General features: G+C 40.2%; 1 protein-coding gene across 1 annotated transcript in view; it reads right to left on the reverse strand.

Annotated features, from left to right (window-relative positions):
* The window catches only part of LOC139310156 (C-type lectin domain family 2 member B-like), a 61,029-nt gene that overhangs the window by 26,958 nt on the left and 18,128 nt on the right, over nucleotides 1-15,943 (reverse strand). The window contains exons 2-4 of the mRNA XM_070934317.1: nucleotides 9,260-9,373; nucleotides 6,774-6,869; nucleotides 4,940-5,077 (exon numbers count right to left, since the gene is read on the reverse strand). Of these exons, the coding sequence (XP_070790418.1) occupies nucleotides 4,940-5,077; nucleotides 6,774-6,869; nucleotides 9,260-9,353 (328 nt within the window). The 5' untranslated portion in view covers nucleotides 9,354-9,373. The remainder of the gene's footprint in view (nucleotides 1-4,939; nucleotides 5,078-6,773; nucleotides 6,870-9,259; nucleotides 9,374-15,943) is intronic.

Consider the following 15,943-nt stretch of genomic DNA (forward strand, 5'->3'; position numbering starts at 1 on the left):
GGCCGTTTCACTTTGAGACACACTTCCGGAGCACTCTTTTCCTGAACAGGCTGCATAATAAACTTGCATCTTTTCAGTTCTTTGAACCTGTGTTTCTTTTCCCTTCTTCTGTGGCTTGTCAGGCTATGTTTTGTATTGATTACTTTTTAATACATCTTTTATAATGTTATAATAAAAATATAAAAAATAAGAGAAGCTTGTTATTTATATACACTATATTGTATATGGCCCAAGATTCAGTGTGACCCAGGCAAGCCAAAATTTAGACACCCATGGTTTAAAAGATCAGCCAGAATACAATCACACTTGGCCAATAAAGAATTCTATTCTATTTTATTCTAATTTTCTCTGTTTACAAACTTGTCAGGTAAACAAAAGGCATACGGGTACTTTAAGAACAACCAATAGTTAATGCAGAGATTTACTCAACATCAAATCCATTTTCCTTCATGTCAATTATCCTTCTCAATAGCTGCAATTCAGAGTCAGTTTCCCAGGGCAGAGCCAACAAAGAACCAGAATTTCTGCATCAAATACCTGCAATATTCCCCCTCAATTTATAATGCAGCATAAGGCTCACCTCTTATATTAGAACATTCAGTCGACAAACTTCTAGCTTCATTAACTAGTTTTTTCTTTTCCTTCCCATATACTCATCCAGTTAACAAGTCTAATACAGTAGAGGAGCTGGCTGTACAGAAGAGAGTAACAGAATTGGAAGGGACTTTGTTGGTCTTGTCCAACTCCCTGCTCAAGCAGGAAATCCTACACCACTTCAGACAAATGGTTGTCCAATGTCTTCTTAAAAAACCTCCAGTGTTGGAGCACCCACTTCTGAAGGCAAGTCCTTCTACTGATTGTTTTAACTGTCAGGACATCTTCCCGTAGTTCTAGGTTGCTTCTTTCCTTGATTAGTTTCCACCTATTGCTTCTTGTCCTGCCTTCAGGTTCATTGGTGAATACATTCGACCCCTTCTTTGTGCCAGTCCTTTAGATATTGAAACACTGCTATGATGTCACCCCTATGCCTTCTTTTCCTTAAACTATTGAAAACTAAACCCCAACATTTAGGGCCAGTAAACAAGTGCAGATCGCTTTACCTTGCTCTATGAGGACAATACCTCCCCCATTTCTCTTTTCTACATATAGTTCTACATATAATTTTGCATCCATTTAATCATTGTATGTTTGACTGTTTCATCCTCCATCTTGTACCTTAACAGAAATTTGTAAATTTTACTGATTAATTTCTCTCCAGAATCTAATATGATAATATCTAATTCCTGTTTCTCTTTACATATTTGATACGTTTTTGTATATTCCTTATGTTTGGATTGTATCTGCGAAAAAGTCCACCAGTCAATTGTTTCGGATATGCTTTTATTAACAAAGTAAAACTAACAAACAACGCTTATAAAGCGTCTTCAAAGGAAACCTCATAGAGGCACATAAAGATTAAAAGCAACACAACCCCACAACATAAAATAATTCCTTATTTAATTCTGTTTCCAGTTGTTGTTTAGACTTCAGCTTTCCTTGGTAATCAATTAAATCTTTATATCTCAGTATATTTTTGGGGTCTGTTAGATTTGGGTGTTTTAAGGCTTCTGAAGGTGAGAACCAAGACGGAATATTTATATAATCACAATTTAAATCATGATTTAATCCACTAGTAAAAAGGCTTGATTTAAATCATAATTTTTAAAGAGCAACTGTCATCTCTGTCCCGCAGCGGCTCCTTCTCTTTAAATCTTTAGCACTCTTTAGGTGCTCTTTAAATGTAATGATTCATTCTTGCTGGTAGTTAGAATCTTATTTGCAAACAAAATGAAGGTTTCCTATTTAGCTTGCAGATCTTTGATTCATTTAATGAGTTTACGAAAAATGTAAATATTTTTCGGCGTATGAAAACGGTGACCATGTTGTTGTTTTGAATGGTCATTAAAGACATTTCAGGCTCTCATAAAATCATTTTTTTTTTGCAAATGTAGCGGTGTTTATTGATGCATGTCCCCGAGATGGGAGTGGGATCATCGGCCAAATACGCACAGTCTCCTCCATTTCCCCTGACTTCCAACCTGCAACAGAAGCAGAAATTAGGCAGTGGGGAGTATTTCCCACCTAGCAGTACCAAAGGGCTTCTGAGTTTACAGTTCATCTAGCTGAGCCTTGCCTTCTCAAGGATGATTCTGCAGATTGTCCCCCAATTCAGCTATGGGGAAGTATTGACCTTACAGTACCGCTGTGTCCCAGGAGCTCAGCATTCTGGACTCGGTTCCAAGTGGAATTCTGAGCACTCTGTTTGTACAGGTAGTCCTTGATTTACAACTACAATTAAGACTGGAATTTCCATCCCTAAGCAAAGCAGTTATTAACTGGGTTGTGCCCAATTTTATAAAACTTTTTTTTTGCCACAGTTGTTAAGTGAGTCAACTGCAGTTGTTGAGTGAATCAAACGATTTTAAGCAGGTCCAGCTTTCACTGTTGAATCTGCTTCCTGGGAGGATCGCAAGTGGCAACCTCATGACCCCAAGATGCTGCAGCCATTGTAACTGTCTTGCCAGCAGACCTGGGCACCCCAGCGTGTGATATGGGGCCCGTCAACTGGTCGATTTGATAGTTATCACTGTGGGGGTGAGGGGAGTTTATTTGGTTTAGTATTGTTGTTTTAGTTCTGTAAGCTACCCAGAGTCACTATGTGTGAGTTGGGTGGCCATATAAATTTTCCTAACAAATAAATATGGGCTACTTGCCAAATTTTGATCATGGGGATACTAATGATAATTGTAACTGTGTGGATCACAAGTCATTTTTTTTTCATGCCATTATAACTTTCAATGCTTGCTAAATGAACAACTGTAAGTCAAGGACTACCCATAATGCATTTGAGTTACATTAGTAGGGCCAAACCTTTTTAGGGGGCAAAGCCTGAATCTTGGCAGCCAGGAGGCTCTTCCTAGGATCAGTCCTGAGCTGGGGAGAGCTTCAGTGGAAGGATTTTACTTTCCACTCCTGCCAACTGAAAGGAAAAGGGGAAGACTCACGTTGAATTTTCTCCATCTAGCCACTTCCAGGGCTGCTCTGGTTCTCTCTTGAGGCCGATCCAAAAGACGTGGTTTCTTGTGAGATTCGTCACAAAATCCTTTAAAAACAAAAGTTATGCACGTTAGAACTTTGCACTTGCACTGCTAGATTCCCAGCTGAATTTCTGAACTTCTTAAAGTTGTATTTTGAACAGGAAATTAACCCTAATAAAACATACCTATTACTTCTTTGGTGAGTAGCAAAACAGTAGGCGCTAATTAACTTTTTAAAAGTAAATTTAAAACCTTTTTTAGAAGGCAAAACTGTGATTTTCCTAGAATGGATCTTAGCAATGTCTAGTTTTACTATTCGCTTCCTGGTTCTATCTCTGTTCTGAAATTCACATCTATTAATCATTTGGGAATAATTATCAGGTATTTCTAAGCAAGAAAAAAAGAAAGAAGCAGATGACAGCAACTTATTTCAATGATATTCTTGGATTTTTAATTTTCTGCTTTGTAAAACTGGCAGTTTTTGGAAACTGGAAAAGATCAAAAAGATCCTTTCTAAGGTAGGTGAAATGAGGACCCAGTTTGTGGGGGCAATAAGCTGACTTTGTATAAAAATATACAAAAGGATGAAGGCTATTGCTTAATGCATTGTAAGCCGCCCTGAGTCTCCGGAGAAGGGCGGCATATAAATCAAATTAAAAAAAAAAAAAAAAAGGATTTTGAAGCTTTTATTCAGAAAGCATCTAAGGAGATTTTTTTAGTAATATTAGGAGACTTTTAACTTTTTCATGTAGAAGAGTGTGCACCATCAATGAAGCAACAATACTTCGATGGTGTGAGTCCAGTTACATTACTCACCATTTCCTCCTTTGTAATTTTGGCAAGGGAAGCATTATGTGACATACAGAATTTCTGACTCTCCTTCCAGTTCTTTTCCTCTCTTGAAAGATTATAGCAGTGTCCCTGATGTCCAATCCAATCAAATGGACATGTAACAGATAGACATTTAATGGCATTCTTTTGGTGATTTAATGGCACTAAGGTTCCTAGAACAGAGAAAGATGTAAAAAATAGATACTAACTTATTACTGTTCTTGTGGGTAGGATGGGACCCTCCTGCTGAATCAGAATCTGTTAGTGAGTTCTGATAAATCCCAATCTAGACGAGAAGCCCCATGTTCTAGCAGTTGAAATGACCTCCATCCTGCAATCCTCAGTTTAATAGGGACTATGGACCTGAGGAGTGTTTTGCATGCTGGATTTGAATCAAAAATACCAGATGCAAATCCATTTATTCAGCCATAAAACTATTTGTGGGATTTTCCACTAATTTGGCCAACCTATAGCACATTTGTCCACCTATTTCACATTTATTGCTTCTGGCAGGAAATCACTAAATAAATGTATGTTTTTCCCCCACTTTTCAAACATCAAGACTTATTCCAAACATTGGACCTGAATTTTCCTATACTGAATGATGTAGAATTACGGTACTTAAAAACTGGGAGTATGTTTCTGATTGAACTGCATTCAGCTTCATGAAGTGAAGTAACATTTCAAGGCAAAAAATATTAGGGTCAGGATAGAAAGCAGGGCAAGGCCAATTCTATGTTTCTAACTCATCTGCAGAAGTCATTCGGCTTCATGAAGTCATGGAGAAGCTTTTCCTGAGAACAGGATTAGGGACTAGATTTCTTACCCTGGTAATAAGCCAGATGTAGGAAATGTAGCAGGCTGAGCCCGAGGGAGGGGGTGAAACACAGTATTGAGTCCCTTCCCACCCACAAGATATCTAAGTCCAGCCCACCTTGAATGCCTTTGATTCTTATCTACCACCAATTTGCTTTGGCTGTTAGGAATTCAGATTCTTGTAGACAGCTAAAGCTTGTAGTAAATTTTTATACCAGTTTGGACTGCCTGGATCTTCTGATTTTGCATGGTGATTGACAGACGGGCAATGAGGATACAAATGATGATCACGAGGATGACAATGACAATTATTGGCTTTCCGTATTTAGAGCAAGCTGACGAAGATTTCTGTTCTGCACAAAAAAAGAGAGAAAAACAAGATTCATCAGTACTCATCTGTTACATCAAAGGAAGGTAGAAAGATATCTGATACTGGTGAGCAGAAATCCCGAAATAAAATATTATACACATTTCTAGGTTGCTAAGATTTTCTTGCTTTTTGCCTTTTAATTTCCAAAGCCAATAGTTGTCCTCTCGCATCAATCAAAATGTAAGTCTGATTCTGATGAAAATAAATTGAACTGCCATGTTCTAACTGAGCAAATAAAACTGCTTAGGAATTCTTGCCATCTTATCGTCTTATCTTATTGTATTTTATCTTATCTTTATCCTCTCTTCCTCCCCTTTCTAAGAAGACTTGCAGGATCTCCTTGGTGTCCATGATGGAACTGGAGGCCTTCTTGTAAATAAATGTGGTCCCCCAGATTATATTGAATTTCATCTGGTTCAGTTAAAAGAAGATTGAAATATGAAACAAAATTGGGTCTGGTGAAGCAGGATTGGGCCTGCTGCAGATCCCGTCAAGAGTGTTGACTGGCAGGAACTAAAAGTGGGCTTTTTCTATTGTAGCCCCTGCCTTGTGGGCTATTCTCCCTTGGAGATTAGAATGGCCCCAACCCTGTTGGCCTTTCACAAGGCATTAAAAACTTGGCTAGGTAGCTGGGTCTGGAACTTGGACTAGGGTAAGGGCCCCATTCAGTGGTGGGCTGCTGACAGTTCAGACCAGTTCGGGCGAACCGGTAGTTCTAACAATCAGCTGCCCCCCCTCCCCCGGCCATATCCTGTCCTTTATTTCTTCTGAATTGCAGGTCACAGCTGATTTCTGCGCTTCCGCTGTTCTACTTACCGGGGCTGACTTAGAAGGAAGCAGCTGAGCTTCAAAAAGCTCCAATTTTAACGCTGCGCGGAAGCGCCCTAGGCACGCACTCACCATATTGGTTGTTAAACCAGTTGCAGCCCACCATTGGCCCCATTCCTTGGCTTTATCTTTGATTAATTATCTTGGCTGCTGTTTGTATTTATTTTCTGGATGTTTTTAGTGTTTTATTGTTTTTAATTATTTTAATCATTCCATAATTTTAGAATTGTAAGCCATCCAGAGTCACTTGTTTGAATTGAGCGGCTATAGAAATGGAATGAATGAATGAATGAACGAATGGATAAAACAAACAAATGAATAAATAAATTGATGGTACTGCAGAGAAACTATACAAAGTCTGCATAAAGCTGGGGTAAATCTGGCCTAAGACATTTAATTGCTTGAGATAAACTACGAATGGTCCTTGGAACAAATCCATTTTTCTTCTCCTTTCTACAGCATCCTGGACAAGGAACATACCCAGACAGATCCATACTAAAAATCTATATTCTTATATGTTTGAAGCTGATTTTCTGCTCTCTCATCTTGTCACTTACTATATGCTTTATGTCAATTGCTCGTTACAGCTTACTAGGACTAGTCCCTTTCTCTGTAGTCACATTTGCTTCTTTATTTCATTACATTTATTTTAAGGCTGTCCCCTGTAGCAGACTCTAAACGCCTGCTCTCTTTCTCTTGAGAGATTAAAATTCAGCAGGAGTTTTTAAAAATCCAATCGGGGACAAAGTATGTGTTTTGTATTGCTCCATATGCTCCGGTGGCCGTGGCTTGGACAGTTCAATCCCTCATATGGGTGAATGGCTTCCAATTCTCGATACCATTATTACTACCTGATTTTTCCTCTTGTCCTCCTGCATTTCCATTGGGAGAAGTGCGTTGCAGAACTTGCTCTTCATCTATGTTCTGCATTTCTAAATTTATACAATCTGGAATTAGAAATGGGACTGTCACAAGAAGGAAGACCAGGATGCTTACAGAAGATGGAAAATTATTTGTAGATAAGACACAGCCTTTTAAAAAGTATACAGCAGAAAATAATTTGTCATGCAAAGGTTTTTGATGGCCATTAATAAATTGGGCAACTTTTTATTAGAGAAGCAAAAAAAATCAACATTCTATTATCTACATTCTGTTAAAAGGGTTGAATTCATTTGAGAATCTGTTGATCTTGGCTGGTCTTCAAAAGCTAAGAAAGGTGAGAGCCTAACAGAGATGCTAAAACCTAGAATGAGTAATTGAAAAGCTTTCCATTTAGCAATACCCACAAACACCAATCCATGCACAACACACAAAATTTGTGTCTTAAATGACTTGTAAGAAATTAGATTCTGATTCCTTTCCCAAGTTATAATTTCAACAGAAAAGAACTGTAGCAGAGACCCAGGTAGGAGAATATAATTTCTGTGTAATTTGTCTGTATACACCAACGTTTTTTATTTCTTTTTCACTCACTTCAGTGACACATACGCTGTCTCCTCTATTCAGTTTGTCTATTCTCCTAAAATCCTCTCCTTAGACATAAAATAGCAGAACATATATTATTAACTACTATGGTTTCTACTCGTTGCCCTGAAAATAAGCCCTATCCAGAAAATAAGCCCTAGGATGCTGTTTATGTGTGCATCTAATATAAGCCCTACCCCCAAAATAAGCCTTACTTAAGAGCCTGCCCGGTCGCCCGGCCGCCCATTTTGTCTGGTTACTCATGGTGCCATGGCCACGAGGCAAGGTGGTGGTGGAGCTACCCCACGCATCCCGCACTGACTTACCTCAGGACCCTGTAGCCAGGCCATCCACACCCTGGCACCTGCCTTGCAGCAGCAGCACCAACTCTTTTGCTTTCTCATGGCCGCATGGAGCAGGAGGCTGAGCGGTGTAATGGTGCTGCGGCTGCGAGGCGAGGCAGGTGTCGAGGCGTGGCTGCGGGGGGGCCTGAGGTAAGCTGGTGCAGGGCACATGGGGCAGCTCCACCTTGTGGCCACGGCAACAGTATGTTGCTTGGCCTCCTGCTCCATTGTGGCCACAAGCAAGCAGAAATCAGTCAACAACCATGCACTGTCCTGCTGGACGGATCTGCTGGCTTTTGCTAGTGCTACAAATGAAGACGTCTTCCAACACTTTCACTCTTTGACCAATGTATGAAAAGTGTTACCATTTTTTTAATTAGTAAGGCATAGCCCTTTTCTGCAATGTTATCCCTTCAGGTTCTGCTATTTCTTTATGTAAAGGTGTGTAAACTGAGACTACACAGGTAATCCTCGAGTTACAACCTTTAGCTGTTACAGCCAGTGCAGACGGACACACGGACACCCATGGTCCTATAATCAAAGTTTGGGTTCTGAATTTAAATATAATCACTTAATTAGTTAGGATGGACTTTTAAAAGTTTGATATTGAAAGAAAGTTTTAAGTTAGTTCTGTATGTATAAAATGAGTTTGTAAATGTATGTCCTCTGTCCCTTTATGTAATGCTGAATAATTCCCAAAGTTTGTAAAATTGACTAAATTTGAAAATAAAAGAAAAAGATCCATTCCATGAGGATAAACTCGAGGGAGAGATTCAAATTCAATGAGCTAATCGGAATTAATTGGGGTGATATATATAATTGAATGAAAGCTCTAATGTAGTATTGTGTTTTGGGTTTAAAATGAAGGGTCTTCTTTTTTTCTCCTTTATATATAACACTTGAGTACTTTTTAAAGTTAGTAAAATATCAATACTAAAAAAAGTGTTTTCTCCCTTTAGGTTTAAAAAAAATTGAAATAATATAGAGGATTTTAATATAAATTATGATAAACATTAATGAGTTAACAGAAACATATATTATTCCTTACACCAAAGAGAAGCAGAGATGGTAAAATTGATTCTTTAACCCAAAGAAGAGAATATATTTAACCTTGTTTCTATTCTGAAATTGCTGCCCGATTTTTTGCTTGCAATGAAAAAAAAATGAAACTTTGATTTTGTTTGGCTTATACATACTTTTGTGTAAAAGCAAAAAGTTGTGGTTGTACTGTTATCTTCTAATATGCTAAAGAGTTGGAAGTTGGTGCCTTTTTCCTTCCTTTCCCCCCCTTTCCACCTTATTTCTTTTCTCCCCTCCCCCTCTTTTTACGTTTTCTTTTCAACTATTTATATTTTCTTTGTATTTTATTTTTGAAAACCAATAAAAAAATCGTATATGATAAAATTCAGCAGGAATTTTTGGAAATCCAACTGGGAAGAGTGTTTTGGATTGCTCTGTGTGGCCATGGCTTGGACATTTCAATCCTTCATTTGGGGAGATTGGCTTCCAGAGTTTGGTGTTATCATTACCTTTTTCTTCTTCCTGTACCGGATCATATCCATTGCTAGGATGATCATATCCCTTGCTAGGATGGGCCTGCTCATCACGTTTACCGCCTGCCATAGTTCCTGGATTTGTATGACCTGGAATTACAAATGGGGCTATCAACAGAAGGAAGGTCAAGAAGCTTACAGAAGATGGCAAACTACTACTAATTTCAAGAACCTCTTTTTAGATATAGGACACAGCCTTTTAAGAAGTGTGCAGCACAAAATAATTTGTCATGCAAAGCTTTTAGCGCCATGAATAAATTGGGCAACTTTTTAACAGAGGAATAAAAATCAACATTCTGTTTTCCATTTTCTGTCAAAAGGGTTGAATTGAATCGAGAATCTGAGTTGTCTATCTTGAAAAATTAAGACACCTTCATGCATCATTGCCTTGTCGTGGTGAAGGGATTTGTGCAGCTCATTGAAACTAAGAGCTAAGCCATGCATAACAGAATAACAGAGTTGGAAGGGACCTTGGAGGTCTTCTAGTCCAACCCCCTGCTTAGGTAGGAAACCCTATACCAGTGATGGCTAACCTTTTTGTCGTCGTGTGCCAAAAGCAGGGGGGGTCGCAGGCATGCGTGCCCACATCCATAATTCAATGACCCCCGCGCCCCTCCAATCTTTCATTCCCCCTGCTTTTGGCACGCAACGGCAAAAAGGTTACCGGAAGTCCCTTTTTTCACCCTCCCCAGGCTCCAGAGGCTTTCTTGGAGCCTGGGGACGGCGAAAACAGCCTTTCCCACCCCCTCCGTAGGCTGGAAATGGCCCATTTCCTGACTTCCGGTAGGCCCAGAAGGCCCAAAATCAGCTGGCTGGCGAGCACATGCGTTCTGGAGCTGAGCTAGGGTATGGTCACGTGCCCACTGATATGGCTCCATAGGTGCCATAGGTTCGCCATCACGGCCCTATACCATGTCAGACAAATGGTTGTCCAATCTCTTATTGAAAAACTCCAGTGATGGGGCACAATTTGTGGAGCTAATTGTACTGATTCATTGTTCTAACTGTCAGGAAATTTCTCCTTTGTTCTAGGTTGCTTCTAGGCCCATGCAGGGCCATCCAAGATGGACAGGTCATAGTGGAGAGTTCTGACAAAACAGTCCACTGGAGAAGGAAATGGCAACCCACTCCAGCATCTTTGCCCAGAAAACCCCATGGACACTATCAAAAGTCTAAGTTTATGAGACTGGAAGAGGAGCCCCTCAGGTCATGATCTACTTCCCCTCATGCTACTGGGTTTGAGCCGAGGGCAATTACACGTAACTCCGGAAACAGTGAAGAGTTATGCCAAAGCCAAAATGATGCTCAAATGTGGATGTGCCTGGCGATAAAAAAATTGGTAACTGGCTCCTACTTATGACCATTGCAGTGTCCTGGGGTCAGGTCAGTGGTGGGTTGCTACCCGTTCTCCCCGGTTCTTGTGAACCGGTAGTGGAAATTTTGAGTAGTTCGGAGAACCAGTAAATACCATCTCTGCCTGGCCCCACTCCCCAATCTATTCGCTGCCTTCCAGTCTCCCAGCTGATTGGCTAGAAGAAAAAATCAGAGCTCACTTGACAAAGAAGAGAGAGAAAAAAACCAAGACACTGTTGCTTCAAATTGAGAAGCCAAGAAGCCTCCCAACTGATCTGCTAGAAGGAAAAAATCAGGGCTCGCTTTTCATCCAGAAGATCACTTGGCAAAGAAGAAGAAGGGGGAAAAAAAGACGCTGTTGCTTTAAATTGACAAGCCAAGAAGCAGCTGCTGGAAGGAGGTTTTTACTTGCGAAAGTGAAGTGACATTCGGCAGTTACAGAGTAAGTAGGTGGGGGGGAGGGAATATTGATTAAGATTAGAGATTAGGGTGAATGGTAATATTGGTTATATAACAGAAGAAACGATGAAAAGAAAAGAAAAACTAGAGAGAAAAAATATTATGGCAAAAAGTGAAATATACAAATTGTGTTGGAGATAACTAAAAGCTGTACAAATTTGTGACTCAGCCAATACTCTGTTCAGAAAAAATGCATTGTTTATTTGTTTGTTTGTGTAAAAAAAAAACTTTTATATAAAAAAAGAAAGTATTGTAAAAATCCTGCGGAAGAGGGAAAGAAACATTACATTGTATTCCTCTATTGTCTGCCTTTTCCTTTAGACCTTCAGTTAACGGAAAGGAAGTTTTTTAGGGTCTGAAGATGAGGGCCCAAGTATGACTAGATAGAAAAAGAATAAAGAGCAAGAACAAAGAGGCACACACTTCAAACAATAAATGGCAGATAATAAAAACCCCCTTTAATATGCACTCAATATACCCAAATCACAAAACTATAAAGTAACACATGCCAGAATGAAGGCATGGCTAGATCCTGAATTCACCACAGATTCAGCTTTTAAAGGGAGAGACATACATTTAGAACTTCACAATTCAAAATAGTTTCTCAACTTCACATGCACATGCAAATCTGCACAAATACAAACAGATGGAGCCCTAACATTGACAATGTAACAATCACACACACACACACACACACACACACACACACACATAAACAAACCTCTTTTAACACAAGCTATCACAGCCCTGCTGGCAGAAGCAGATGGCCCTGTACACAGGCAGGAAAGTTAATGTGGAATTCAAGCAAACTATTAATTTTATATATTTTGTATTTTTCACATTCTTAAAAGATAGATTATTGTTATGGCATGGTCATACAGTACTGGTATTCGCATAACAAATCTATTATCTTTGATGGTTTCAAATTACAGTCTTGCAATTGTTTGCAATTGGCTTATTGCTCCAATTACTTGAGCGATATTTAAGGAGGGAAAATGTAAATATTTGTGGTAAATTTATTCACAAAAAGAAAAATGCTATAGCATTAAGACCTTTTTGATTAGTAATATTGAGCTGTGCATATATTAAAATTCTTCCAGTGGTTGGTATACATCATGAATTTCACCAGAACTCTGAACAATGGTCTTTCTTCTAGTACCCTTAATAGGATTAATTTTGCTTCTTAAGAGAGATTACCAGGAAACAGTCTCAAAGCCATGTTACACTTGGCTTCTGGATAGCAGGGACAAATTTTATCCAAACGTGTCCAATAGTATTTGTAGCCCTTTCTTTTACTTTACTATATTCTTGTTGCCCAAAAAAATCCAAAAGTTTCAGTCGATAAAATAAAAAAGTTCCCCATTCTAAATTATCCAAAAATCTCTGCCAGTTTCTATATTTAAACAACACCGTCTTTCTTATCCATTTCAAGTTGAACCAAAAGATTTTTGGCATTCTGAACCTGCAGGAATTTTACTTTAAATAAGCTTGTCCTAAGGAGTCAGGGAAGAAACAGTCCCACTGTTCCTAGGATGGTAACCCCAGCACAGTTTTCAGTTCTGCATGATTTTCCTGTTGTTTTCCCCATTGTCTGCAGCTTAGTTAATTTTCTCACAAAGTGAGGAGCCCCTGAGGGTCTGCCACCATGGTCATAAACACCTGCTCTAATACCTGACCTGGTCCATCTGAGCTGATTATAGCTTCTTCTCCAATGGGAGGAGAGATTAGTGGTGGAAGAACCTGTGTGATTGTGAGTCTCGCACTCCCACTCTGCTCTCCCATGGCTCCCCCCCTAAAGGACACAAGACTGGAGTCAGGTCATCCTCGGCCCTTCAGAGGTAGATGGATCCCACAGATGAAGGGTTGAAGAGCGTAGTCTTTTGAACCATCATCAGAGTGACTTGTGGCTCAGCCCATTGTTGTGGCCCGCCAGCGACCTGCGTGGATTGTGGCTGATCCCAACGACGAGAAGGCTGGTGTGGGGTTGCGCCAGCAGCCAGCACAGCTGGCACTCGCATCGGACAGCGAGGAGGCTAAAGAGGATGTGGTGCCTGAGGCAGAGCTCAGCCAGGGCCTTCAGAACCTCCAGAGGCTCCTTCAAGTGGAGAGAGCGAAGCGGAGGAGCCTCAATGCTCGAGCACGCAGGGCTACCAAAAGGCAGGAGTGACTACTCAGGAGGAGGAGGTCTCCTCAAGAGTAAGGTTTGAGGATAATTGACCACTCCGTCTATTTAAGTCGCACGCAGTTAGTAATTTCTTGCTGGAAACAACGTGTAATTATTACAGAGCATTTTGGAGAGTGAGTGTCTTATCGTATCTTGTTTTCTGGGCTGGTTGCCAACCTTTGCCGGACTTTGTTTATTCTTGATACGTTATAACTTTGATAAGGACCGTTGGTGTGTGTCACAATCCTTGCGAATCCAGAGCTGGGGCAGAACACCCATCAACTCACAGGACACAAAAATCCATTGTATGGCACTGATTTCACTCAGTCTGCACTCAGACTGTCCCCGACAATCTTAGTCAAAACCGTTAGCTGGAGTCTCGGGTGGGTTCTGTTTTCCTGAGGGGCCAATAGATCACACTGGAACGAGGTAGGCAACTTTTAGCTGTTTATTTTGGCAAAAATAGAAAGCCGCACACTTGGGACAGAGGTCCAAATCAAGTGCCCTCAGTTAGTACAGAACTTATGCAAAATGTTTGTTGTATGCAATATGTCAATCTCTGAGATTTTTTTCACATGGTTAGTATTTACATTTGGTTGGTTACATTTGCCCTTTTTGGTATAAGATAACATTTGCTGTATTTAGTACAAGACAGTGAAAACTTCCTAATGCTATCATTGCTAGGGATTTCCTGCTGTGTGTCTATAGTTGGTGAGTTTTGCAAGGAAGCCAGCAATGAGAGGGGCAGCTTAGACAGTCTTCATCATTTTATATCCTTAAATTGTCTTCAGGACATCAAAAGGAGCCTCACTAAAACCACCTCTCTCCTCCCTTGATCAGTGTCCAGTGTATTGTCCACTTCCCTGTACTCAGTATGACTACTCTTTGACCACTCCCTGATGGATGGACAGGGTAACCTGTTTCCACAACAAGACCCTGAGCCCCAACTGGCTCCCCTAGGTGCACTCTTCCCCTATAGAGGTAGTCCTCACGGAGGTTGCTGGGCTCTTCTCCCCTCTTATTGGGATGTTCTGCATTTGACTGCTATCAGGTATACCGGCTCGCTCAGGATTGTCATTGACATTCCCTATTGTCAGTGAGTAAGTATGGCCCGGTAAAAAGATTGTTTAGTTGGAATTGATTGAACTTTTTTTTTTTAGACTTTTGTTTCCCTGCCCATGATGGCAAGAAACGCAATGGAGAAACACAACAGAGCTGGAAGGTTAGCAAAGAAATGCTTGGAGAAAGCGAGGGCAACTCTCCCAGGTATATAAGTGTTCACTTCTGTTTCTTCCTTTTTCTTATCTGATCTTCTTTTTGAAAACAGCTGCAAATGCAACAGAAACTCTGGTTCATTTTCCTTTTGTTTTGTTTTTTCTTAGTGAAAATGAGGCTATAAGTAGAAAAGAGAAATGGGGGAGGTATTGTTCTATTAGAGCAAGGGAAAGAGATCTGTGCTTGTTTTCTGACCCTGAAAGTTAGGATTTAGTTTTCAATACCGTAGTTTAATAAAAAGAAGGAATAGGGGTGATATGATAGCAGTGTTTCAATATCTAAGAGACAGCCAAAAAAGAAGGGGTCAATTTATTTACCAAAGAACGTGAAGGCAGGACATGAAGCAATGGATGGAAACTAATCAAGGAGAGAACCAACCTAGAACTAAGGGAAAATTTCCTGACAGAACGATCAGTGGAACGATGTGCCTCCAGAAGTTATGGGTGCTCCAACACTGGAGGTTTTTAAGAAGAGATTGAACCATTTGTCTGAAATGGTATAGGGTTTCTGCTTGAGCAGAGGGTTGGACTAGAAGATCTCCAAGGTCCCTTCCAACTCTGTTATTCTGTACTGTACAGCCAGCTCCTCTACTATATCTATCTTGTTAACCAGATGAGTATATGGGAAGGAAAAGAAAAAACTACCATATTTTCCGCGGTATAAAACGCATCTGACTATAAGATGCACCTAGATTTTAGAGGAGGAAAACAAGGGGAAAAATATTCGGAATCAAATGGTGTAGTAATATATTTAATAAAATATGGCAGCATAATTTTTACAACCATGTGAAGTCAACAGCGGTATTAAGAATCATCATCACTGTCATTAACAAATGAGGAGAGACTTTAAGATTCAAGCACTCTTCTGATTTTCTGAAAACCCCAAGAACTCAAGAACTGACTAGTGTCAGAATTTAAGAAGCTCAGTTGTTCACAATCACTGATGCCACTTTCTTCGCTACCTTCATATATGATATCATCTTCAGTTCCATCTAAGGCATTGCTAATGCCACATTTTTTGAATGACCGTTGTTGTGTCTTGGGATCGGCTTGCCTGTGCTTCCGGGTTGCAACGGCCCCACCCTGTGGTTATTTGTTCTACCAACAGTTGGCCGGGGTTTTAGGCCCAATCAGCTTTGCTGGTCAATTACTCCACCCAGTGGCCAACCTGTAGCAGCAGCCTTAACAGTATATATTCTTGGTCTGTTTCTGGTTAAGTAAGCTTGTTCTAGACTTTTACTACTTGCTTTTATCATGTAATAAAGAGATGCTGAAGTCACTTGGAGTTGCCTGGCTCATTGGAACCCACTACATTTCACTGGCGACGAAGGTGGGATGTTGAAGGAAGTGGCTTCTTCAGTGTTGCACGGCATCGCAGCTCAGCACGAGACCACACTGCACCAGCCCACG

The sequence above is a fragment of the Pituophis catenifer genome, unplaced genomic scaffold, assembly GCF_029215685.1.
Source record: "Pituophis catenifer annectens isolate HBS135680 unplaced genomic scaffold, rPitCat1.0.hap2 SCAF_2, whole genome shotgun sequence".
In the NCBI taxonomy this organism is placed as follows: domain Eukaryota; kingdom Metazoa; phylum Chordata; class Lepidosauria; order Squamata; family Colubridae; genus Pituophis; species Pituophis catenifer.